This window comes from Phragmites australis, chromosome 18 (genome assembly GCF_958298935.1).
Source record: "Phragmites australis chromosome 18, lpPhrAust1.1, whole genome shotgun sequence".
Taxonomy (NCBI): Eukaryota; Viridiplantae; Streptophyta; class Magnoliopsida; order Poales; family Poaceae; genus Phragmites; species Phragmites australis.
In genome coordinates, this window is record NC_084938.1 from 4,717,070 (window position 1) to 4,743,735 (window position 26,666).

General features: G+C 41.3%; 2 protein-coding genes across 2 annotated transcripts; both read left to right on the forward strand.

Annotated features, from left to right (window-relative positions):
* The first annotated feature begins 1,514 nt into the window (after positions 1–1,514).
* Positions 1,515–2,638, forward strand: LOC133898331 (germin-like protein 8-10). The gene is made up of 2 exons (XM_062338991.1): positions 1,515–1,710; positions 1,868–2,638. Exons 1-2 carry the CDS (start codon positions 1,593–1,595, stop codon positions 2,425–2,427), a joined length of 678 nt encoding a protein of 225 aa, XP_062194975.1. The 5' UTR covers positions 1,515–1,592; the 3' UTR covers positions 2,428–2,638.
* Positions 2,639–21,719: 19,081 nt separating this feature from the next.
* On the forward strand, positions 21,720–22,906 carry LOC133898233 (germin-like protein 8-7). Its single transcript, XM_062338842.1, has 2 exons — positions 21,720–21,937; positions 22,102–22,906. The coding sequence occupies exons 1-2, from the start codon at positions 21,826–21,828 to the stop codon at positions 22,659–22,661; spliced, it is 672 nt and encodes a 223-aa protein (XP_062194826.1). The 5' UTR covers positions 21,720–21,825; the 3' UTR covers positions 22,662–22,906.
* Positions 22,907–26,666: the final 3,760 nt, after the last annotated feature.

Below are 26,666 nucleotides of genomic sequence, written 5' to 3' on the forward strand. Positions count from 1 at the left end.
TATGAGGACTATTACACAGAGTCTGAGACGGACAACCCCATTAGGCAGAGGGTGGTAGCTGCCCGAGCTACCTAGATGCACAAAAGCCCCCCCCCCCTCCACTGGGCACATGGGCACCGTGGCGGCCGGAGTTGACGCAAAGAAGCTGCAGCCATGGCTGCGTGGGCCTTTGCATCAGGAAACAGGAGGAAGAAAGCATGAAAATGTATGGAGGTAGAGGGACATGGAGAAGACTCGGAAGAGGCTGACGGTGCTATAGGGCGATGGGAGAGTGAGCCAGACTAGATAGCTGTGGGCATGGGAGCACTTCAGTGGCGAGTGAGCGTGGTTAAACGGTAGATGTCGGAAGCCTTAGGTAAATTCTACCCCTCCTGAAGTTCTGGGTATGGTCCGCCACTGGTTAAAGATCGCTTGGCTATTGATCTGGTATTGATATAGAATCCCTACTTGATTAACTCACAAGTAAAGCATATACGTGCGGCAGCTACCCTTGTACCAGTTCTCTCCTTCTTCGTACAAATACAATATTGCATTGGATTCGTGCAAGTAACCACGTACTCCAACAAAATGGAGACCAAGTAAATATAATGTTGGTAAGGTTAATCTTCTATATATGACTCATCAATGACCACATTGAGATTGCTCATTAGATGTATTAGGTACAAAATGAAGATATTATAAGATCTGTTTGTGATCTTCTCGGCACTGTTGACTCTTTCTTACGTATATGTCAGTGCATATGCATAGATTGACCGATGAACCTTGATTTCTTCTTAGTTTACACCACTAGCACAATCTGCAAGCTAAGTATGTATGTTGGGAGATATCATAATACAATATTAAATTCACGTGCCTTTCAGGATTTAACAACACTCATATCAAAATGACATGTGGGATCACTTTGAGTCATTGGCATATGGGGTAGGGTGTCAAATCCGGAAAGGCGTGCAAATTTAATGTTGTATTTCATGCAATGTACGCTTACAAAGCTGAAAATCCTCTTCATATTGGACTTTTTCAGTTTAGTAAATAATGGATGAGGAAAATTATTTTTCTGAATACGGTGAAAATTACTTACTACATGTAACAATTAGTGAACCATCACCGATCAATTATTCATTTACTGGTCTAAGAAAAATACTGGGTGATCAAGGTTCGGTAACTACAATTTCTTCTTCTTTTTGCTTCCAAAATTTTTTTATATCAAAATTTAAATTTGAAAAGGGTAACCAACAAAATACATGAAGGAAAGAAAGGCATAGTTTTTCTAAGGTTTTGGTAGTAGCAAAGAGACCACGTCAGATTAGTTTGTAGAGTGCAAGAAATATTATAAGCGAGCTACCTTTGAAAAGTTGATACAAGATAATTGCTTTGTCTCATCAGCAGGTTCTAGCAGCCAGACCATTTCTTCTGTTGGTCTCTTCAACTTGACTTGTTCAATCGTTAACAAGTTCACGTTGCTGCATGCTGTTGCTATATAAACACGTCCATCCCCTCCTTGGCCAAAGCATCAACAAGACAAACAGCAACTGCTTAGCCTTCTACAGAGAGAATCAATCCACAAAAGTGAGGAGAAAGCCAAATTAAAACAAATGGCCGCCTTCTCCTACTTCCTTGTCGCTGCTTTTGTTGCATTGGTTGCTTCTCAGGCCATTGCTTCTGATCCTAGCCCGCTCCAGGACTTTTGTGTCGCCGACGTGCACTCTCCTGGTATTTATGCTTTTACACAGTCATTTTCTGATCTTCTTGCACAAAATCAATGATCACATCTATACTTTTTTGTTAGAACGTTAACTACAAACATGTATATGTTAATAATCTAATCCTTTGTGTATCTATCTATAATTAATGCTTCTTTTACGTGCAGTGCGGGTGAATGGATTTGTTTGCAAGGACCCGATGGCCGTGAATGCGGATGACTTCTTCAAGGCAGCCAACCTTGACAAGCCTAGGGACACCAAAATGAGCAAGGTGGGGTCCACTGTTACTTTGATCAATGTCACGCAGATCCCTGGCCTCAACACTCTAGGAATATCTCTGGCGCGCATCGATTATGCCCCATTAGGCGAGAACCCGCCGCACACCCACCCACGTGCCACTGAGATCCTCACAGTGCTCGAGGGGACGCTCTATGTCGGGTTTGTCACCTCCAACCCAAACAAACTCTTCGCCAAGGTGCTCAACAAGGGTGATGTGTTTGTATTCCCTGAGGGGCTCATCCACTTCCAATTCAACCCTGTCCATGACAAGCCGGCGGTTGCAATTGCTGCACTTAGTAGCCAAAACCCTGGGGTTATAACCATCGCCAATGCTGTCTTTGGATCAAAGCCACCAATCTCAGATGAAGTTTTGGCCAAGGCTTTTCAGGTGGAAAAGGGGACAATTGATTGGCTCCAGGCTCAGTTCTGGGAGAACAACCACTACTAAAAGCTCTAATTTGTAGGCTGTATGAGAAGATGCATATTTAGAATCCGCAAAAGATGTGTAATACTTTCTATGTAAGTGTATGGCACGTAGTGTTGTCCCATTTGTATTACTGGTCTTCGAATTCGCGTCAGGTTCTTTGTCTGATTGACGTTGTGTGATGTACCGTGGTGTGGTTTTTTTATCAAATTAATAAAAAGATGTGGTGCATAAAGAGCTTTTAGAAGTTTTGTTATGGTAGTACACGATAAGTACATATAAATTGTAATACTAAATTTTTGAGAAAAAAAAGAGAGAGATTTGACAAAAAGTTGACTTTTTGATCCGTTGCTCGTATGGACGATCGGAGACCGTGATTGTGTTCATCTCGTCGAGACGAACCCATTTTGCTATTCATATGTCCGTTCCGGGCACTTTGTAACCCGTAGGAAGCCCAATAAATTTAGACCGCTGGTTGTTTAAAAAAAATAAAAAATAAAAAAAGAGGATAAGTGCTATCGGCCCTCAACCCGATCCATCAGATACCTCTCGCGTTCGTCTCTCTCTCCTCGTCGCTGTGCGTGTCACCCGCGTGCCGCTGCCGCGCCGCCATGCGCCTGCTCGCCGACGCGCCACCCGCGTGCCTCGCCGCCGCGCTGTTGCTGCTAGCTGTCGCGCCGCCGCGCGCCTGTGCGCCGCGCCACGTGCTGCCACGCTGCCGTCCGCCTGCACGCCGTCGGGCGCCTACGCGCTGCTGCTGCGTGCTCCGTGCGGCTCTGTGCTGGCTGCTGTGAGAAAGAAGAAGCTAACCGAAGCAAGCAAAGAAAGAAAGAAGCAAGCACGTGGAAGAAAGCCAGGGAAGAAGAGAAGGAAAGAAAAGAAAAGAAAAAAAGAAAAGGAGAAAAGAAAAGAAAAGAGAAGAAAAAAAAGAAAAGGAAAAAAAGGGAAGAAAAAAAAAGAGAGGAAAAAAGAGGGAAAAGTTGGAAATTTCGGAATTTTGTCAGATTCGTCGTCAATCCTTCGAAGGTGATTTCTCGGTAATTTCTGGACGTTTGTGGTTGAATTAAATCAAATTAATCAATTCCTGTTGTATCATTTCATGTGATCAATAGTCTGTTTCGTTTCAATAATCGTTATTGATTCAAAGATACGACATCCGAGTCGAAGTATTCTTTTCGTTCATCGGAGCGAAGTCTAATTAATGAGAATTTTGGTTCGACTCTGAATTGGAAATAGTGTATCAGTTCATGTGATACAGTTTTCTGTTCGGTTTTTCAAACTATAGGCGTATACGCGACGTTTTTAGACATAGGGTTGACGCTTCATATTTTATGTGTTTTAAATGTGTTTTAGTGCTAATAACATACCTGTACAGGTGGTACTACTTCTGGACGTTCTTGATCGAAATTTCTTCGTCGCTTTTGGTAAAAGGCAAGTAACGTGGGGGTGTGATTCCGTGCTATGTTTATATTCATGTCTTACTTCTTTTGCAAATAAAATTGAAGTATATGGCATTTTCTAATTCATTCAAATCATGGATGAAGTTGCATTTGATTATTTAAATCCTTGCTTTTCTTATTGATTTGGATTGTACCTTTGTCTTCATGAATCAGTTGTGGTTTTTTTATCACGAGTCATTCAAAAAGGAAATTAAGAATTGACGTCAATTCACATGCATACATATGCATTTATGCACTTCATATGGTGATAAAGGCCGATCACTGCCATCGCGCGTGATTCGTACCGATACATGGAGTTGCATGAGATGTTGAAATTGTCCAGCTCTCAAATGGAGTTGCATCATGGCATTCATATATTTCTTTTTATGATATTTGGAGAATACAGAATTCTAGGGGTTGAATACCATATTTTGTGGGAGACCGGATTGAAGTTTGTCGTTACTTTATCGATAAATGATCTGAAAGGCTATTCTCTTGAAAACCATGTGTTTTCTTGTTGTTATAAGAAGAATGTTTTTTTCCCAAAAAAAACTTTTGAATGGAGTGAGATGTGTTTATATTCATAGCTGTTACTTGCTGAGCTCGTCTCACCCCCTGTTGAATCTTTTACAGGTATGTTTAGATGATGACGTGCATTTTGGGGATGGATCTTGGTAGTTGCACGCACTACCTCATCAGAATGTTGATAACTCAACCGGTGCTTAGAAGTTGTGCTTTTGGTGGTCTGTCATTTGCTTGGTTTATGTTGTGGTACGACACTGGTAGCGTCGTGAAGGTTTCTATATATATGCTGGTTATATCATGTTCTGTCCGCCTGTGATCTTTTTTGTGATCAGTTATACCGTCCTATAGAGGAAATGCTACCAAAATTTCCTATTTTCTTATAATTATGCTTAGTTGTAAAGTAGGGTGTTACAGCTTGGTATCAGAGCCTAGGCTTTAGGTCCTAGGTAATTGAATGATGAACCTGACACACTTGCACAAATAGAATGTGTATGGGATGCATTGCATTGCATACGTCTTGTTTATCTTTGTTCACTTATGTTCACTATCTCAAATAAGTATTATTGAAGTTACTTGTTTGATTGTTCACATATTCTTTAGTGTTTTATCATTGATATATATATTGTTAAGTTGTTGGAGTCAATTCCGTTGGAATGGTGAAATTGTCAGGGCGTTAAAATTGTTACCCTGGTCATTAGAACCTGAGAAGCTTCAGAGGATCAATAGCATAACTGTTTTATGGCACTGCAGATGGGTTAAGTGGAGGGCCCCATGATGCCTTTTCTGCATTGCCAGGTGAGGTTGACCAAGAGTTAGGTTTGCGATCCAACTATCCACATACAGAGTGAATGTTTGGGGTACGAGATGGACTGGCCCCCATATCGTTTACCCTAACTATTCGTTCTCGGAATGTCAGAGAAATGGATCGATGTGTGCCTTATCATAGAAGATAAGGTGATGATGTTTTCAACCTAAACATTAGAATGGTGTAGGAATTTTTTCCCCCATGGAGTCGGGGCGATCTTTTTGCCGATTGTGTGAAGATGTGTTGATAGCGAGATCCTAATGGGGTTCTGGGAGTTGTTTCTAATCTTTTTCTAGACTTGTACCCTAGTTGTTGATGTTTTGAGGATTAGTTAACACCCCGTGTTTAAGTTGAAATGTTTACATATCTTATGTGTCAGTTTCTTTAATATCTAAGAATAATCTTTTGTAGTTGGAATATCTATGCATGTTTTGAAATGATTATTTGAGGTAGTTATTTTTTTGTTAAGTTAGCCTTTGTGGAATAATCCACTGGCTATGGGAGTTGGAGTTATCGATTGCGTTGAAACAACTGATTTGTGTCGAAGTGATGCTAATGGAGTGACACCTTCCTTAAGGAGGCATCAGTTGTTTCAAACCTGTTTTGTGAGGTTTCACAATTGGAATACCTAAGGTTGGCCTTTGTGGGGCTGAGGTAGAGATTTTGGTTGAATCGTGTTATGTTTCTGATATCGCTTAGCTAAACCTGTCATTTTTGACATGGGAATTCATTTGCTTTGAAGCTTGAAGCCAAGAATATACTTGGGTTGTAGGAGCATTAGCTTTGCCAAGGGTTTGCTGAATAGTCTATGACCTATAACATCATGATAGGATGCTAAGTTGGCTTGTCACCATGGGAGCATTATCAATTGAACCTGGTGAGTTTTGCTCGTTGAGTGAATGTTGAAATTTAAGGTCGCCTGAACTTTTCCTAACCTAATAACCGAAGGTGTTGTTAGGGCTTGTCGTCGTGTTTTTTTGACAGATTTTTAACATGATCCGTTCTATAACTTTGTTTCTTGTTGGCTCTTGTGGAGTGAATGAAGTTAAAGAAGTAATTGACTAGTTTCTGACTTGAGAGTTTTGGATTTTTGTTGGTGACCCAGTTCTCTCTAAGGATGGAGATTTGACTGAGAGATGTCTGAGTAGGTTTACATGCCGGAAGTTTGTCTCTATTGGGAGTAAGTCTATCCAAACCCTGGTTCAAGGGAAGAGTGTTGTAAAAGTGGAGTTCATTACGGAATTTAAGTGCTGAGATTAGAGTTGGGAGCTAAGGGTTGCTCCCCTGTTTAAAGGAGTGTTGTGAAAGAGGATGACCCATGTTGGGGTGTATCTTTGTAGTTTTGTTGCTGTTTAGGAGAGGGTATGCCTTCTAAGGACCCGGAGAGAAGCATTGTATACTAACCCTCAACCCGTTGACGGTAAACTGGTGTTGCAAATGGTGCTTTCTAAACTAAATTCGCAAAATAATTAAATTGGAGTTGGATTAATAGGGTTGAGTTTGCAGAAGTCATATTTTCAACCTTCTCCATGAGCTTTCCGCAGTGATCATCTTGTCGGTTGGATTAACCGATGTCTTTCCAACTTTTGAGGAGAATATGTTTTTGCATGCAATTTTTACTTTGAAGAAGTTATGGTGTAGTTACCGATAGTATGACTGTCCTGGGAATGTGAGCAAGATGTGAAGTTCTTTAGTATGCCAGTTTGGCATGTTTCTGAATGTACCGGTCAACACAGTTTACCTATTGGTCCAACTGCCTTTGGATGGAAGTGTTCTGGTATTCAAGTTGGAAAGTGCAAGTCTAAACTTGTACCATGAAGGACGAGTCGTTAGATGTTTGGAAGGATTGAATTAGGCAAGTGGTTGTAATCTCCTGATCACCCCTTCTATACTTGGTAATACATCGGGATGAAAATGACCAACTGGAGGTTTATATCTTAACGTTGTGATTGTCTCTTGTGTAGATCTACCCACACTAGTATTTTTTTTTGGAGTTAGTGATGTTGGTAGAAGAGGTGAAGTGTTGATGTTTCTTTAATCCTGAACCATAAAGGTTTTAAATTGATCCTCCCTGTGAAGGAGTTGAAGTTGAAGCGAAGAAGGTTTATATTCTTATTGGGGGTTTCGACCCGAGTTTGGGGAGTTAGCCAAACAATATTTTTGGTGTGATTGCATCCATCAAAAAGGATGTTTCTGGGCAACTAATGCCTTGGTTTTAGAACTAGTCGAAGAGAGTGTCTCATAATTGGCTGGTATAGTATTAGCAGAAATGTTGTGTGTTCTTGGATTCGTTTTCCCTTCTAAGAGTGAGAAGGCAACGAAATGGTAAAGACCATCCAATGTAACAGAGTTTGGATTTGCTGGCCATTACCGACATTTTATACAAGGTTCTTCTTTTATTGCAAAGCCTATGATTAGACTTACTGAGAAGTGTGTTCCATTTGTATGGACTGATGAATGTGAGATAAATTTCCAAACTTTGAAGAATAAGTCAGTGAACGCTCCTTTTCTGGCTTTGCCCGAGAGTGGCAAGCGTTTCGCAGTCTACACCGATATTGTCCGAATTGGACTTGACTGTGTGCTTATGCAAGGAGGTCAAATAATTGCATATGCTTCCAGACAATTGAAAACTCATGAACAGAATTATCCCACTCATGATTTAGAATTGGCTGCAGTGGTTTTTGCCTTGAAGAGTTGGAGGCATTACCTGTATGGTGAGTCATGTGATATTTTCACTGATCATAAGAGTCTCAAGTATATTTTCACTCAAAGAGATCTGAATTTGAGACAGCGAAGATGGTTAGAATTAATCAAAGACTATGATCTGATAATTCAGTATCATCCAGGAAAGACAAATGTTGTATCAGATGCTCTTAGCAGAACAGGTGTTCCTAAAACAGTAATGTCTATACTGTTGGATTCGAGCCGGATGAAGATTTATTTTGTTTTACTAGTACGATACAGAAGGAGACTCAAATGTTTATTTAGTTTGCTATACCTGAGTGTATTCATGAAGCTCAACAATATGATCGTCTTCTTTTAGAAGTTCGAAAGAGGACTTCGATGAAAAAAATTCAAAAGAATTTACCATTGATGAGAATGGCGCAATACACTTCAGAGGACGTCTTTGTGTACTACAAAAGGCAGATGTGAAAATGAATATCTTGAGAGAGGCCCACTGGACTCCTTATACAATTCATCTGGGTGGAGATGCCTCGTTCACCTTGAGGCAGAGATGCTATTTGGGTTGTCGTGGATAGGCTTACCAAATCCGCACATTTCATCCCAATGAAGACAACCAGTTCGGCACATGATTTGGCTCCCTTGTATATCAGGGAAATAGTGAGGTTGCATGGTGTGCCAAAATCGATCATTTCAGATCGAGATTCCAAATTTGTATCCCAATTTTAGCAGAGTTTGCTTATAACAATAGCTATCAAGCTAGTATTCGGATGGCTCCTTTTGAGGCCTTGTATGGTCGAAGGTGTGTTTCCCCTTTGTGTTGGGATTCTGTTGGAGAGAGGTCACTACTTCCAGATTTGGTTCAGCAAACATCAGAAAAGGTATACCAAATACGTCAGAACCTGTTGGCTGCTCAAAGTCGACAGAAGAGCTATGCAGATATTCGAAGACGAGACCTAGAATTTTCAGTTGGTGACTATGTTCTTCTCAGAGTGTCGCCAACCAAAAGTGTTGTACGTTTTGGTATCTCTGGGAAGCTTAACCCGAGGTACATTGGCCCATTTCTAATCACAGCCAGAGTAGGCAATTTGGCGTACCGTCTTGATTTACCAGACTCAATGAGTGGAGTACATAATGTCTTCCATGTTTCTATGCTAAGAAAATATTTGAGAGACCCTGAGCATAAAATTGATGTTGAATCAATCACGATAGAGAAAGACCTGACCGTAAAGTGCCACCCAGTACGTATTCTCAATTCCTCAGAGCGAGCTATGAGGAGGAGAACTATCAAGTTTGTGAGAGTCCTTTGGACAAATCAATCAGAACGAGAAGCAACTTAGGAGCTTGAAGAACAAATGCGCAAGGAGTACCCTGAGCTCTTTGAGACTAACGAGTCATAAGTTTTGAAATATTTTACCTCCATTCCATAGTTGCCATGGAAGCGGTAGAATTTGGGAACGAATTCCTTTAAGGGGGGGGGGGGGGGGGAGAATGTAATACTAAATTTTTGAGAAAAAAAAGAGAGAGATTTGACAAAAAGTTGACTTTTTGATCCGTTGCTCGTATGGACGATCGGAGACCGTGGTTGCGTTCATCTCGTCGAGACAAACCTATTTTTCTATTCATATGTCCGTTCCGGTAACTTTGTAACCCGTAGCAAGCCTAATAAATTTAGACCACTGGTTGTTTAAAAAAATAATAAAAAAAAGAGGATAAGTAGCGGATGGATCGGCCCTCAACCCGATCCATCCAGATACCTCTCGCGTTCGTCTCTCTCTATCTCTCTCCTCGTCGCTGTGCGTGTCACCCGCGTGCCGCTGCCGCGCCACCGTGCGCCTGCTCGCCGACACGCCGCCCGCGTGCCTCGCCGTCGCGCCGTTGCTGCTAGCTGTCGCGCCGCCGCGCGCCTGTGCGCCGCGCCGCGTGCTGCCACGCTGCCGTCCGCCTGCACGCCGTCGTGCGCTTGCACGCTGCTGCTGCGTGCTCCGTGCGGCTCTGTGCTGGCTGCTGTGAGAAAGAAGAAGCTAACCGAAGCAAGCAAAGAAAGAAAGAAGCAAGCACGCGGAAGAAAGCCAGGGAAGAAGAGAAGGAAAGAAAAGAAAAGAAAAAAAAAGAAAAGGAGAAAATAAAAGAAAAGAGAAGAAAAAAAAGAAAAGGAAAAAAAGGGAAGAAAAAAAAAGAGAGGAAAAAAAGAGGGAAAAGTTGGAAATTTCGGAATTTTGTCAGATTCGTCGTCAATCCTTCGAAGGTGATTTCTCGGTAATTTCTGGACGTTTGTGGTTGAATTAAATCAAATCAATCAATTCCTGTCGTATCATTTCATGTGATCAATAGTCTGTTTCGTTTCAATAATCGTTATTGATTCGAAGATACGACATGCGAGTCAAAGTATTCTTTTCGTTCATCGGAGCGAAGTCTAATTAATGAGAATTTTGGTTCGACTCTGAATTGGAAATAGTGTATCAGTTCATGTGATACAGTTTTCTGTTCGGTTTTTCAAACTATAGGCGTATACGCGACGTTTTTAGACGTAGGGTTGACGCTTCATATTTTATGTGTTTTAAATGTGTTTTAGTGCTAATAACATACATGTACAGGTGGTACTACTTCTGGACGTTCTTGATCGAAATTTCTTCGTCGCTTTTGGTAAGAGGCAAGTAACGTGGGGGTGTGATTCCGTGCTATGTTTATATTCATGTCTTACTTCTTTTGCAAATAAAATTGAAGTATATGGCATTTTCTAATTCATTCAAATCATGGATGATGTTGCATTTGATTATTTAAATCCATGCTTTTCTTATTGATTTGGATTGTACCTTTGTCTTCATGAATCAGTTGTGGTTTTTTATCACGAGTCATTCAAAAAGGAAATTAAGAATTGACGTCAATTCACATGCATACATATGCATTTATGCACTTCATATGGTGATAAAGGCCGATCACTGTCATCGCGCGTGATTCGTACCGGTACATGGAGTTGCATGAGATGTTGGCATTGTCCAGCTCTCAAATGGAGTTGCATCATGGCATTCATACATTTCTTTTTATGATATTTGGAGAATACAGAATTCTGGGGGTTGAATGCCATATTTTGTGGGAGACCGGGTTGAAGTTTGTCATTACTTTCTCGACAAATGATCTGAAGGGCTATTCTCTTGAAAACCATGTGTTTTCTTGTTGTTATGAGAAGAGTGTTTTTTTCCCAAAAAAAAAAACTTTTGAATGGAGTGAGATATGTTTATATTCATAGCTGTTACTTGCTGAGCTCGTCTCACCCCCTGTTGAATCTTTTACAGGTATGTTTAGATGATGACGTGCATTTTGGGGATGGATCTTGGTAGTTGCACGCACTACCTCGTCACAATGTTGATAACTCAACCGGTGCTTAGAAGTTGTGCTTTTGGTGGTCTGTTGTTTGCTTGGTTTATGTTGTGGTACAACGCTGGTAGCGTCGTGAAGGTTTCTATATATATGCTGGTTATATCATGTTCTGTCCGCCTGTGATCTTTTTTGTGGTCAGTTATACCGCCCTATAGAGGAAATGCTACCAAAATTTCCTATTTTCTTATAATTATGCTTAGTTGTAAAGTAGGGTGTTACATAAATGTAGCAAAATTCATAAAAGCAAGTCATGCAGTCACTAGTGAGGGCAAGGTGCTACGACTTTTATAAGGCTAGTTGTTTTCATGTGATGTACTCATATTACCGAATAGATTTGTGCCATCTGTGCTTATAGCAAACCTAATATTTCTCAATTCTTCAGTGAACTAACCAATGTGGAATCAATGGTTCGTCACTGAGCGGAATCCGCTAGGTGCCGTATCATTGCATCATTCTTACGACTCTCCTTATGCTAACGCACCAATTGAGCCTCCTTTCTGTTGATAAACAATCGCTTCATATGGGGAATTACAGGAAAATACCACACCACCTTCTTAGGAGGCCCTTTAATTTTCTTGCCTCCATCCCCGTCACTATCGTCATTTGTACGCTTATATCGATGGGTTTCACAAATGGGGCATTGATCCAGCTTTGCATACTCTCCAGGAAACAAGGTAGAATCCTGCTTACATACATGTATTTTTTTCTATTTCCACTCCTAAATGATAAATTATCTTCCTCGCGTTGTAGATGCCCTTGAGCACCAAGTTCCCCTCCGATAGCATGTCCCTTAGCAGATCCAACAATGCTTTGAAATTCTTGTTAGTTCAACTATAGGTTACCTTCAGCTATAGAAGATTTAGGTCCCCAAATAGCTACCTGTACTTCTTCTTACAGTTGGGATAAAGGGGCACCTTGGAATCTCACATAAATTCATGGAATTTTGCAAACACACCATTATTATACATGTTGTGCCGCTCGACATCCCGCACCATCAGGTCCACATTCTCCACAAAATCCATGAGATCATTATCTATCATTGAAACCAAATATGTCCTCATCTCTGATATTATGATCCATATCACCGGGTGTAAGTCCTTGATCTACACTATCGGCATCGTGACATGGACAATACATTGCCATTTTACCCTGATCTTTCATGTCTGCAAACGCAACACTCATGAAATACTTCACCCTACTCAGGTACTCTGGACAAGTCTGAGACTCAAAGTATATCCAACTTCTGTCTGCCATCTACAAGTCATGGTGTCCTGTCGCTAATTTCGTGTTTCCTTTGTCTGTTTTTCACGTAGTGGTTGTAACACTGCGACCTGTAATCATGGTTTTTGGGTTGACTAAAAACATACGCCTAGAAAAATATAGAGATCTTGATCCCAACACTGCCTTGCACTGAGTTGAGGTGGATGATGGTCAAAGGCTATTTTGTTTCTATTGCACACAACACAAAGATCATGGCAGCGATCAGATGCTTTTGATCTTGGTGAAATCAGTAGCTGGATGCAGCAACACCTTATGATTTTAGCGAACAAAAGGGCAGCTGCGAAAAGGGCACCAACGTGCAGTACCTTTTTTTGAAAAAGGATAAAATCATCCGGCTTTTTGCATCATGAGATGCATACAGCCAACAGTTGATTATTACAATATTACAGCTATGTGTAGCAAACATAACACGGGGAGAAAACATGATAAAATTGAATAAAAATTTCATGAAGCATGTAATCTATAACTACATGGCTACCTGTGCTTGCGAAGAGCTCCATTGTCACCACCTCCAATGTATGGCATGCCTTCAGAAAGTTTTCCCTTTGGTCCTCCATATGTAGCAGTCTCCAGAACCATAGCTAGTAAGTACCTCTGAAAAGTGCCTACATGAATGACATATTTGTTTTTTTTGAAATACAATATCATTACGACAAAGCTAAATAACCCAAAAAATTGTAGCTAGCCCAACTAAGATTATTCTCTTTCTCTTGGCTCCTATCTCCTGTAACTAAGTACCCATCATATGTGAAATGTTTCTCGGTTTCTTAATCCCTAAGGTTATTCTGACTATATACCAGATTATCTTAGCCAAGGAACATTCAAAGAAAAAGGGTTGGATATTTTTATTATGATTACAAAAGGGGCACTTGAAACTGCCCTTCCAGTTTCTTTTGGCCAGATTATCTTTGGTCAAAATAACCGCACGTCCTATATACCATAATAAATTTTTTATCTTTAATGAAAGCTTGAGTTGCTACAGCCACATGTTAGGGGTGTTGATAGGGTGATTTAGCATTTGTTTGTACATCGACTGCATTATAAATTGTCATTTCCCACTTGTAAATGTCTATGTCATTAGAGAGCTGAATATGAAGTAGTTGCAATGTCAATTATTGCCATTCATTTAGCTTGTCCCCTATGATCGGTCGACGGAAGGATAAATTAAGAGGTATGCTTCTCATTAGTTTCACGACTGTGGCTTGTTTACGTCTCCCAACATTGTATAGCGAGGGAAATTGTTGGCTTAGTGGGCATTTTCCTAGCCAAATATCATTCAATTACCATGTTTGTTTCCAATTCTGTACTTGAAAAGACACCCATTTGAAGAAATCATTTTTAATCTTCATAAGACCAAACCAGAAGTTTGAGTCTCCTGGTTGTCCTTGGACTTGTGTGAGCACTTTGGAGCCAAGATATTTATTCGTGAGTAGTTGTTGCCAAACCCCATCCTCATTAAGCAGCTTAAAGAGCCATTTGCTTAGGAGACATATATTTTTGACGTAGGATGAGTTTCATATTCTTAGCTTGTTCCAAACTATGGTCTATGAGAATGATGGTGTCATTCGCATACTGCATTATAGACATACCATCATCTACCAAATGTGAAACCACACTTATTATTTGTTCATCACTTTTTTCTCTGGATATTAGTATTGCAAGCATATTTGCTACAATATTAAAAAGGATGGCAATAGGGGGTCACCCTGTTTCAGTCCTTTGTTCGTTTGGAAGTTAGGGCCAACCTCATCACTAACCTTAATTCCTACATGTCCTCCTGACACAAAGCTTTGGATCCACTCACACCACTGTGTGGAGAATCCTTTCATTCACAAGTTTTGTTGAAGGAAGGACCATTTCACTTTATCATAGGCTTTCTTGATGTCAATTTTCATGATCATGCCATTTTTTTCTTCCTAAGTAGTTCCCGGATGGTTTCATGTAAGATTATTACTCCTCCACTATGTTTCATCTCTTGGTATGAAGGCGGTTTGTGTAGGTTTTATTACCTTTTGTGCCACGGTATATATCCTGTTAGTGCCAACTTTGGTGAATATCTTAAAGCTAACATTTAACAAACATATGGGATGGTACTCTTGGATCTTCAATGCCCCATTTTTTTGGGATAAGTGTTATGACCCCAAAATTAAGGATATATATGGCTAATTGCCCCTGGTGGAAATCAGAGAACAATGCCATGAGGTCACCCATGATCACTTCCCAAAATACTTGATAAAATTTGGCCAAGAAGCCATCTGGGCCTAGAGCCTTATTATGCCCCATCTGAAATATCGCATAACTCACCTCTTCTTCATTAAAGGGTGATGTAAGGATATTGTTTTCTTCTTCACTTACTTGGGGTATTGAAAGTACATCTATGCCCCCCATGCGGGTTTTGGATAATTGATGAGAAGTGACTAAGGGACTAATGATGTTTAATGAGTTTATGAACATGTATTAGTCTCATGAAGTGTTAAATGATGCTAGAGTCCTTCAAAAAGGAAGAGAGAAGCGGCTTGTGAATACTTAATAGATTTAAAATTATCTTTTATTTTTGAATTTGAGTATAAGCATGTCATACTATCAAGAGTGATGCGTTTAGATAGACTTGAAGATGTCTCAGTGCTCAAAGTACCTTTTAGCATATTTGTGAGAGACACAAAACACCCCACGAACACCGGTAAACTCTTGTGTAATACCTGAACCTAGAAGTTCCAGGCTACCAGAACCTCTAGACTCTCTCCGGATAGGGGTCTCAGATTGTATTTGTTTCTTGAACCTGGAAGTTCCGGATATTTCTGGAACCTCCAGATTCTGGAGCTCTGGAAGCTCCTGATTATATCTGGTTGGGGCTCTCGGGTTGTATTAATTTCTTGAACGTGGAAGTTTCGGATATTTCCGGAACCTTTGGACCCTATTACTTTAGCAGGGTTTTGAGGGTAGCTATCTCAAGGCAATTCGGAAGTTCTGGACTAATCTGGATATTCTGGATTGAGCAGAGAGTACTGTAATGACTAGTTTTTAGGGGCTGGGTATAAATACCCCCCTCACCCCTTCACCTAGGGGTGCTGAACCACCTTGATCTAAAAGCCCTCAAAGCACATTTAGAGCTCTCTCACTCTCTTTGCTTCAAATTCTTGATAGATTTTGAGAGTTTGGTGAGGGATTCTAGATTGAGTGCTAGTGAACAACATTCCCATCTTAGGGCACTTGAAGACATCGTCAAGCTGCATCGACATCGCATTTGTTAGTCTTGGACATTAATCCTCCTAGACGGCTAGGTGTCACCCACTGAGCATCCAAGCTTGTGGAGTGCCACATGAAGTTTGTGAAGGCATCTCTTTGCCTCCGCAAGGAAAGAGGACACTTGAGTAAGGTCGAGCTCGATCTTCATGGTCGCTCGGTGAGAAAAAAGGGTTGAAAGAGACCCGACTATTTGTAAGCTCCTCAACGGAGATGCAGGATCTTTGGATCCAAACTTCAGGAAACTAATCACTGGTCTCCTTACTCACATTCTTGTGTTCTTGTGCTCGTTCGCGTTCTAGTTGACTTTTGGGCGATTTGCCCTGATCTATGCGGTTGTGTGTTTGTTGATGCAAGTGTCTTCTAGAAAGAACTCACTACATCTTTTATAACATGTGGTAACATCTAGAATCAACTAGAAGTCCTAGGTGTTGTTCGTTTTTGAATTTACTCACTATGACCGGATTATCCGGGTTGAGCCCGGAACTTCCGGATAAGACCGGAAGTTCCGAATTGAACCCAAAGATTCCAGATTTTGATTAGGAACGCTTATTCACCCCCCCTGTAGGTGACATCTCAATCTTTCAATTGGTATTAGAGCCTACTCTCCTAAAAGGCTTCATCGCTTGGAGAATTTGAAGATGTCGGCATCCAGGGAGAAGAGTTCGAAAAGTCTGAAGGATAATACATCGAGCAACTGCAAGAACAAGGGAGCTAAAGTCAGTTTCAGTTATGATAAATTGAATGCATCTCACTCTTATATATCCATGCTATCTAGGCATGCACCATACTTTGACAGTACACATTATGCTGCTTGGAGGCACAAGATGAAATTGCATCTAATCTCTCTTCATCCAAGTATTTGGAAGATTGTTTGCACAGGTTTTGTGTTGCCGGATGAAGACATAGAGCTTACTCCCGAAAAGAGCAAAATCTTCACCGCAATGCGGCTGCAAGTGTGCTACTTGGTGCTTTGAGCCCTTAGAAATTTAATAAGGTGGATGAGCTTGAAGCGGCCAAGGAGATATAGGACATACTCCAAGTGGCACATGAAGGCACTACGAGTGTGAGAGAATAAAAAATAGAACTCTTGGAGGGAAAGTTGTGAAGATTTGTGATGAAAGATGATGAAAGCCCCCAAGAAATGTGTGATCGCATGATGGTGCTTGTCAACAAGATCTGAGGGCTTGGAAGTGATGAGCTAGATGACCACAAGGTGGTGAGAAGATTGTTGAGAGCCTTTGCACCAAGGAATCCTACCTTGGTTACACCCATCCGTGAGAGAAGGGATTACAAGAAACTCACACCGAGTGATATGCTAGGGAGGATCCTAGCTCATGAGTTCATAGAGGAAGAAACCATGGAAGTAAAAAACCTAGTCAAGCAAAGCTTAAGCTCCAAGACCAAAGAAGTAGCATTCAAGGCAAGCAAGAGCGAGAAAGTTGAAGAATCTAGCTAAAGTGAAAAGGAGAGCTCAAATTATGAAGAAATTTCTTTATTTGTGAAGAAGTTCAAGAAATTTTTGAACAAGGGCGGCTATAGCAAGTACAGGAAAGACAAGTCCAAGAGAAGACAATCCAAAAGAGATTGCTATGAGTGTGGCGAGGTTGGCCACTTTATAGCCGAGTGTCCTAACAAGAAGAGGAACAAGGAAAAGGAAGAGAAGAAGAGAAAGCCTTACAAGAAGGATAAACGTAAGACCCATTAGATGATCTATTCGGGTCAAGCTCACATCAACGAGGAGTGGGACTCCAACGGCTCTGACTCTGATAATGAAGGGGTCGCCAACATCGATGTCTGCTCCACTCCACCGAAAAGCTCACTTTTTAGTGACATGAGTGATGATGACGACACACCTACTTGTCTTATGGCAAACGGGTGTAAGGTACAATCATAACCCAAGCTCCTAGATAGTGATAGTCATGGTGATAGTGATAGTGGTTGTGAAAGCTTGCTTAAAGGTTTGAATAAAAATGTCATAACTAAAATGAAAGAACTAATGGAAACAATAGAAAGTCAAGAGGATATTCTTGAGAAGCAAGAGGACTTGCTTATCTTTGAAAAAGAAAGAAACCTTGAACTTGAGAAACTCCTTGCTAAAGAGAAGGAGAAGATGGAGGATTTAACCATGCAATTAAGCTTGACCAATGAATCTAGTGCTAATCTAAATGGTGCCAATAACACACTTCAAGAGAATTTCAAATGTTTTTATGAAACTCATAACGCTCTTGAGTTGAAATTTGATGCCCTAGGGAGTAACACCTCCTCCTCTAATGATGCAACTTTGCTTTCTAATACTTCCACTAGTCAAGGTTGCTCTCGTTGCTATAATGTTGATATACATGCTTGAGCTACTAATGTTGAATCCTTTCAAGCATTACAAAACGAAAAATGAGAGGTTAAATGCTTTGGTCAAGTATGGGTGCTTGAAGACATACAAATCTAAGGATGCCATATACAAGACTATTGAGATTAAGGATAACAAGAAAAAAAAGATGCACCCATGCGGATGGGAAGACCATATGTTCTTCCCTTATTCACCCAAATATAGAAAAGCAATTATGTTAAATGCGTAGGCATATTAGACTAGATTGTGAAAGCAAAATAGAAAACATGTGAAGGCAAATCAGATACATATGTTTCTTGAACAAAAATCAGAGCAATTTGTATTGTTCCTTTCAACAAAATTGGTTTGCTTCTGGGTTTTAATGAGCAAATCAAGGTGAAACACGTGAGCAGTTAAAGAACCATGTAAAAAACCGTACAATCTCCACAAATTTGCACAAAAACAGGATGATTTAGGAGAAGCAAAATAGGGAGAGAAAAGAGGCAACCTTAGACATTTTGTAGGCAAATTGGTACAAAAATCAAAAGCAACTTTTCCTCGCTGGCGAGGAAGTTGTCAGAGAACTTGATCTAGAGCGTGCCGGAGGCGGTGCGGAAATAGGATGATTTTGGAGAAGCAAAATAGGGGAAAAAGAAGCAACATTAGATATTTCATAGGCAAATTGGTACAAAAATCAAAAACAACTTTTCCTCGGTGACGAGGAAGTCATTGGAGAACTTGATCTGCAGTGTGCCGGAAGTGGTGCAAAGAAGCTCGAAGGGCCAGTTCTTGCTTTTGCCATCCTTGGCGCCACTGGCCATGAAGGAGGTGGAGAGCAGCAGCAGCAGTGTGGAGTCAAGGGAGATGAAGGAGAAGATGGAACAGAAGAGGTGCACAGGGAGGAGGAAGTAGGTCTGCCTGGGCTGCAACTCCTTGGCAGGTGCAACGGTTGGGATCTTCTCTCTAATCAGCAGCGTGTCGATGCGGCACCATAGCTGATTCTTCTACTAGTGGTGGTTGGTGTGTGGATAAGGTGGTAGTGGGTGGTGGTGTGTGGATAAGGAGGTGGTGGGCATGTGGATGGTGGGGCCCACCTGTTGAGTGGTGGTGTGTGGATAAGGTGGTGGGTGGCAGGTTGTGCATGTGGGAAGCCAAATGGATGCATAATCAGAAAGAATTTTTTACCAAAATATATATGCCTCATGTTGGATGGAACTATGCTCCTATGATTATGGAGAATATATGGAAAATTGATTGGAGTTCATTTATGGAAGACTATAACACACATTAAAAAATTTAAATTATTGTTTCTCACACTACTATAGAAATACCCTTTCTTGTCCCGCTATCATTGTGGGTTCGACTAGAACTTATCACTGTTGGTACTTATAAAAAAAACCAGCAGTAATAGTCCATTTGGGAAGAACCTGTAGTGATAAATAATTATCATTGCTAGTTTCTGTTAAAAACTGACAGTGATATTTAACTTATCATTGCCGGCTATTAAGAAAAAAAGCAATGATACTATAACTGCTGGTTTTTTATACGAACCTGTAGTGAACCGAACCACCGTTATTGTTCTCCCACGTGCCCATTATTGCTTTGCTTCCACATTTCTCCTATCTCTATCTCTATCTCTATGCTCGATCCAAACCACTGACGCCACCACCTCATCAAAATCGCATTTGGCCTCCAACTACGATGACGCCACGATGCCAATGGCCACCTCGCTTCTCATCATGGAGGTATTGGCCCTCCTACTGGCCGCCGCCAATGTGCCCCCTGCCACGACTGAGATCCGTCATCGCCTTTGACCCGTCAGCCTCCGTCGAGCTCGACCTCTGCTGCTCAGCCTCTTCCTCTCCACCCTTAATGCCTTGGTACATGTCCTCCACCAGCTCAGCCTCTTCCTCTCCATTAACACCCTCGGCGACAACCTCCTTTGGATCCACACGTCAGCGACTGTCTCCTCCAGGTCCTCGTCGTGGCTTCCACGGTGAGCTCCTCCAAGGCTTCCACGGTGAGCTCCTCAGCACGAGGAGACAAAAATCCACAAGATGGCGCTAGAACATGGCTCCCTCCTCCACGTCTTCTTGGCTTGGTGGCCTGCTTTGCCTGGGTGGACAGTGAGGTCGTCGACGGCGGGTCCTGACAGCGCCGAGTGCTGATGGCACCATTTTTCTTTTTGGGTGTGGGAAGCTCTATTACCGTTGGTTCGATAACCGGCAGTGACAAGGGTTCATATTACTGCCGATTGCCCACTATTAGTTCCAAAATTGGTAGTGATTCCCCTTTAAAACCAGCAGTGATGGCATGTTCTGTGGTAATGTAATGAAAACAATTTACTTACAGTATAATAAACAATTTATCAAGGAAACATGATTAATCATGATGCAGTAATTTAGTATATATTCCATCCGTATGATACATGCTGTCAGCAGCCGACTACTTGGCCTAATATAAAATGTATTTTCACAGCTGCTGCTTGTGGCAGTAGGAGCTGCAGGTTAGGTCTGTTATGAACAATTCAATAAGATTTACTAGTTAGATAGCTTTGTTAATTATTGAACTGGTATTACTACAAGTCTTACTTGATTAAATCACAAGTAAATTAGCACGTGCCATAGCTAGCCTTCTACGAGTTCTCCTCGCTTAGTATGCACATTGCATATTGGATTCGTGCAAGTAACCACTCGAGAAAACTAGTAAATGTTGGAAACATTAATTTTCCATGACTCTAGTGATCGATGACAATATGAGGATGTTCATTATTCGGATTAGGAGCAAATTGAAGATATTATAAGTTCTGTTTGTAACATCATTGTCATTGTCAACTCTTGGGTACATGTGTGACTCCATGCATGGGTTGACTGATGCGTCTCAATTTCTTAGTTTACCCACTATCTTCTACCGTGTGACTATGTCTTCCTCTTCACAAAGTTGAGTTCTCTAAATATTAGGATTTTCCATGATTAAACTAAATGATGGACAAGGACAAATCCTTTCTTTAAGAGTACATATATGCCCGCAAGAACTGAGATTCCAAGTTAATAGCGGTAATGGAAATCACACTTTTTTTACTGCCGAAATCTTTTAGTCTAGATTTGAATACGGAAAAGGGTTATCTTCTAAAACTGCTACAAATACCATACCAAAATTATGAAACAATTATAATTACTGCTAGTAAGTCCTCCGGATATAGTAATTATAAATACTGCTGGCCTCATCCGGATATAATTTTTTGACGAAATTGAGGCCAAGTACAGATTCAGGAAAAGATGCCAAGAACACCGCAATCTTGAACCCGGCAACACCAAACATTAAGAAAACGATGTGCATAGTTTTTCTAAGGTTTCTGACGAGAGTAAGAGAAAAGGGCAAACTCTCTTTCCAAATGAAAACGTGCAGTGCACCAAAACGCGCAGACACCAGAGACCACGTCAGATTAGTTAGTATAGTGTCAAGATATTAAAAGAAAGCTAGCTTTGAAAAGTCGCTACAAGGTAGTGCATCGTTTCATCTGCAGGTTATAGGAGACAGAGACCATTTCATCCATTGGTTGGTTCAACTTGACTCGTTCAGTTGACCACATGTTCAAGCTGCCGCATGGTGTAGCTATATAAGCACATCCATCCTCCACGGCCAAAGCATCAAGCCACAAACACACAAGTAGCCATTTTTCCTACTGCATAGCACCAATACATAAGTTAAAGAGACTCGAAAGCCAAAGTAAATCCAAAATGGCCTCTTCATTCCTTCTCGCTGCTCTTCTTGCGTTGGTCTTTTCTCAGGCCGTTGCTTCTGATCCTGGCCCCCTCCAAGACTTCTGTGTCGCTGACAAGCACTCACCTGGTAAATATGTGGTTAATTTCAGTCATCTCTTGATGTCCTGTTCAAATCACTGATCACATATAATCTAACACATGAGACACTCTTCTGCGTATACTACAACAAATAAAATGCACCACTTTTTGATCCTTTTACTTGTCTTTTACTTAATTGCTTTATGCATGCAGTGCGAGTGAATGGGTTTGTTTGCAAGGACCCAATGGTTGTGAATGCGGATGATTTCTTCAAGGCAGCCAACCTTGACAAGCCTAGGGACACCAAGATGAGCAAGGTGGGGTCCAACGTCACTTTGATCAATGTCATGCAGATCCCGGGCCTCAACACATTGGGCATCTCATTGGCGCGCATCGACTATGCTCCCTTAGGTGAGAACCCACCACACACACACCCACGTGCCACTGAGATCCTCACAGTGCTTGAGGGGACCCTCTATGTCGGATTTGTCACCTCCAACCCAAACAAGCTCTTCTCCAAGGTTCTCAACAAGGGTGATGTGTTTGTATTCCCTGAGGGGCTCATCCACTTCCAATTCAACCCCGTCTATGACAAGCCAGCTGTCGCCATTGCTGCACTCAGCAGCCAAAACCCTGGGGCTATTACTATTGCCAATGCAGTTTTTGGATCAAAGCCACCGATTGCAGATGATGTATTGGCCAAGGCATTTCAGGTGGAAAAGGGTACAATTGATTGGCTCCAGGCTCAATTCTGGGAGAACAACCACAACTGAAGGACTTAACTCGTTGGTTGTATGAGAAGATGTCCATTTATAATCTGCAGAGGATGTGTTTTAATGTCTATGTTACAAGCAAAAAAAATAAGTGGCATGTATGTACTTCTATAACAATTTTATTGTGGACAACCATCAAATCCCTGACAAAATAGATTTCTGGTCTATTAATGTTTTATGATGTACCTTGGTGTGTTTTTCTTTCCATTAATAAAAAGATATGGTGCGTAAAGTTCCCGCATAAATGTTTTGATGACAATTCGTGCATAATGCGACTGTATAGAACTTTTGAACGTGGACATACACATGGAGGTAAAACTGTGTTTTCCATTGTCATGTAACAAGTTGGAACGAATTTACCTTTTATTGCAGCAAATAGTACCTTTTATAGTAATTTATCAATCAACAAGACACTAGAATCAGTAAATGGAAACACAAAAAACTTGCATGATTTTACGCTAGATTAAAGTTAGTGTTGTAATGAAAGATATATATATTAGGATAACCATTATGTTGATGATTACACGGAGTCTGAGACGGACCACCCCATTAGGCAGAGCACGGTAGCTGCCCGGGCTACCTGATGCACAAAAGCCCACCCCCCCCCCTCTCCACCTCCACTGGGCACTAGGGCACCACGGCGCCGGAGTCGACGTAAAGAAGCTACAGGCATCGGCCTTTGCATCTGGAAACGGGAGGAAGAAAGCATGAAAAGGTATGGAGGTAGAGGGACATGGAGAAGACTCCGAAGAGAGGTTGACGGTGGTATAGGGCAACGGGAGAGTGTGCCAGGCTAGATAGCTGCGGGCATGGGAGCACTTTGGTGGCGGGCGAGCATGGTTTATAAATTAGCTATCAGGTAAAACATGATTAATCATGATTTATGTAGTTTATAATTCATCCTCGTGATACATACTAATGTAAATCATTACGCAGCGTAGCGGCCAAATATGTGGCTTAATTAAACAGCACTTTTCACATGCAGCCGCTTGTTGCCTCAGAAGAAGCAGGTCAAGAAATTGACTAGGAAGATCGCTTGGCTATTGATCTGGTATTGATATATAATCCCTACTTGATTAACTCACAAGCAGTAAAGCATATACGTGCGGCAGCTACCCTTGTACCAGTTCTCTCCTTCTCGGTACAAATACAATATTGCATTGGATTCGTGCAAGTAACCACTCCAACAAAATGTAGACCAAGTAAATATAATGTTGGTAAGGTTAATCTGCTATATATGACTCATCAATGACCACATTGAGATTGCTCATTAGATGTATTAGGTACAAAATGAAGATATTATAAGATCTGTTTGTGATAGATCTTCTCCGCGCTGTTGACTCTTTCTTACGTATATGTCAGTGCATATGCATAGATTGACCGATGAACCTTGATTTCTTCTTAGTTTACGCCACTAGCACAATCTGCAAGCTAAGTATGTATGTCGGGAGATTTCATAATACAATATTAAATTCACGTGCCTTTCAGGATTTAACAACACTCATATCAAAATGACATGTGGGGTCACTCTAAGTCATTGACATATGGGCTAGGGTGTTAAATCCTGAAAGGCATGTGAATTTAATGTTGTATTCTATGCAACGTTTGCTTACAAAGCTGAAAATCCTCTTCATATTAGACTATTTTCAGTTTAGTAAATAATGGACGAGGAAAATTATTTTTTCTGAATAGGGTGAAAATTACTTACTACATGTAACAATTAGATAACCATCACCGATCAATTATTCATTTACCGGTCTAAGAAAAATACTAGGTGATCAAGGTTTGGTAACTGCAAATTTATTCTTCCTTTTGCTTCCTAAATTTTTTTATATTGAAATTTAAATTTGAAATGGGTAACCAACCAAAAACATGAAGAAAAGAAAGACATACACTACTACAGAAAATCCCTTTACTGCTAGCTCCAAAACCCCATTCATTGCTGGTTTTGGAGCCGGCAGTGGGCAACGGGCAGTGATAGCCAAGGACTATCACTACCGGCTCGGCTCGATGGACCGGTAGTGAAGGGGGTTAGCACAACCGGCTGAAGGATTCAGCCAGTAGTGATTCTCTGGAATCACAAAGCTACTTTGTCTCAACGATTCACCCTTCATTATGATCACGACGTACATAGGGAGGTTCGTCGATGTCTTCCATGGGATCTAGGTAACGTCCTCTCCGAAAGGAGGTAGCATGTCGAATTGATTGTAGTCTTCCTTGTCAACAACATTCTCCACTCTGACAATCCTTCTTTTTCCATGAAGAACCACGTGGCGCTCCTTCTTGTTAGCCGGGTCCAGGTCCTTAACATACAAGATCTGCATAGCATCATTCGCAAGTACAAATGGTTCTTCTCTGTATCCAACGAGTTTTTGGTCCAATGTAGTCATACCGTACTTGTCGATCTTCACACCCCCTGGGAGTCTGACCCATTGGCACCAGAAAAGAGTAACCTTTAACACTCCATAGTCGAGCTCCAAGATATCCTCTATGAATCCGTAAAAGATCTCCCTATTTCTATTACAGTCTTAGGCATCTATACATACACCGCTATTTTGGTTGGAGCTCTTATTATCTTGAAATCTCGTCTAAAATGTATAGCTATTCATGTCATATCCTTGGAATGTGAGGATTGTAGTAGACAGTCCGTGAGCCAATACATTCAACTGAGCACACTCTATCTGCTTATGCATTACCTATCTATGTAACCAAGCGCCAAAATGATCTTTGTGCTCTTGCGTGATCTAAAAATCAGACTTCCCTGCATTTCGGGTGCGTAGCATCTTTTGGTGTTCTTCGACAAATGGATCCACTATAATTGACTGTTGTAGAACTACAAAATGTTCTTGCGTGAATGAAATGGGGTTGTTAGTGTGGAATGCATTTGCACCTATCGTCCCTTTCCCATGTAGCCTCCCCACATGGTGAGATACAGGCACACTAATCAATTTGAGATTCATGTAGTCGACGCAAAAATCAATGACCTCCTCGGTTCCCCAGCCCTCGGCCATGCAGCCTTCCGGTCGATTTCGGTTACGAATATATTTCTTATGAACTCCCATGAACCTCTTGAAAGGGTACATCTGATATAGAAACATGGGACCAAGAATCTGTATCTCTTTCACAATTTGAACAATGAGATGTACCATGATATCAAAAAACGATGGAGGGAACAACACCTCAAGCTGGGATAGAGTCTCGACCACATCTTCCTGCAGCTTATCTAGCTTGGTCGGATCGTTGGCCTTGCTTATATGCACTTGCACATTGCAATTTTCTCTGCCTTGCTCAGATTGTAGCTCGCAGGGCCAAGATATTTGTGGCCTTCTTCCATCTTTTTGGGATGTAGATCATGTCTGAGTTTCAAACATTTTAAGTCCTTTCGTGCTTGGAGTGTATCCTTTGTTTTGCCGGGTATGTCTAGTAACATACTAATCAAGCTATCACACAAATGTTCTTCCCAATGGGCACACAACCTGTTTGGCCTGGTACGTGTTTTCTAGCAGCACATTTTCCTTTGGAAGAAATTTCTTCAAAAATAGTAACAACTCTATGATGCTTGTATCAGACCACCCGTTGCTTGCCTTCAATTGTAGCAATGAAAGCACGGTAAGCAACTTTGTGTGCTCCTTCTCGTAGCCCGGGAACAACGGTGTTTTAAATTCCTCTAACACACACTGGAACTTTTGGAACTCTCTTTCATTGGTGAAGTTCCCCTCCCCATCGCACAACATCTGCTCCAGATCATTGACGTTGGCGTCGGCCAACATCTCCCCTAGATCATCATCAGCCAACGTGTCTCCGGCAGGTGGCATATCGATGTATTCGTCGACCGGCATATCGGTGCACATGTCATCGTCTTCTCTTTCAATGTATTGCCCTTCCTGTACAATCACAGCTTCACCGTGCTCGGTCCAACGGGTATAGCTAGGCATAAAGCCCCTTGGCAAGTGGGAATGTATCTGCTAGGTGGTGGAGAACTGCTTCTTGTTCTCGCAATCGACA

Excerpts from the sequence above, each read along its gene's own strand:
- LOC133898331 (XM_062338991.1), top strand. The coding sequence starts at position 1,593 with ATGGCCGCCTTCTCCTACTTCCTTGTCGCTGCTTTTGTTGCATTGGTT. Across the intron at positions 1,711-1,867 it reads CGCCGACGTGCACTCTCCTG|TGCGGGTGAATGGATTTGTT; the intron begins GTATTTATGCTT and ends TTTTACGTGCAG.
- LOC133898233 (XM_062338842.1), top strand. The coding sequence starts at position 21,826 with ATGGCCTCTTCATTCCTTCTCGCTGCTCTTCTTGCGTTGGTCTTTTCT. Across the intron at positions 21,938-22,101 it reads CGCTGACAAGCACTCACCTG|TGCGAGTGAATGGGTTTGTT; the intron begins GTAAATATGTGG and ends TTATGCATGCAG.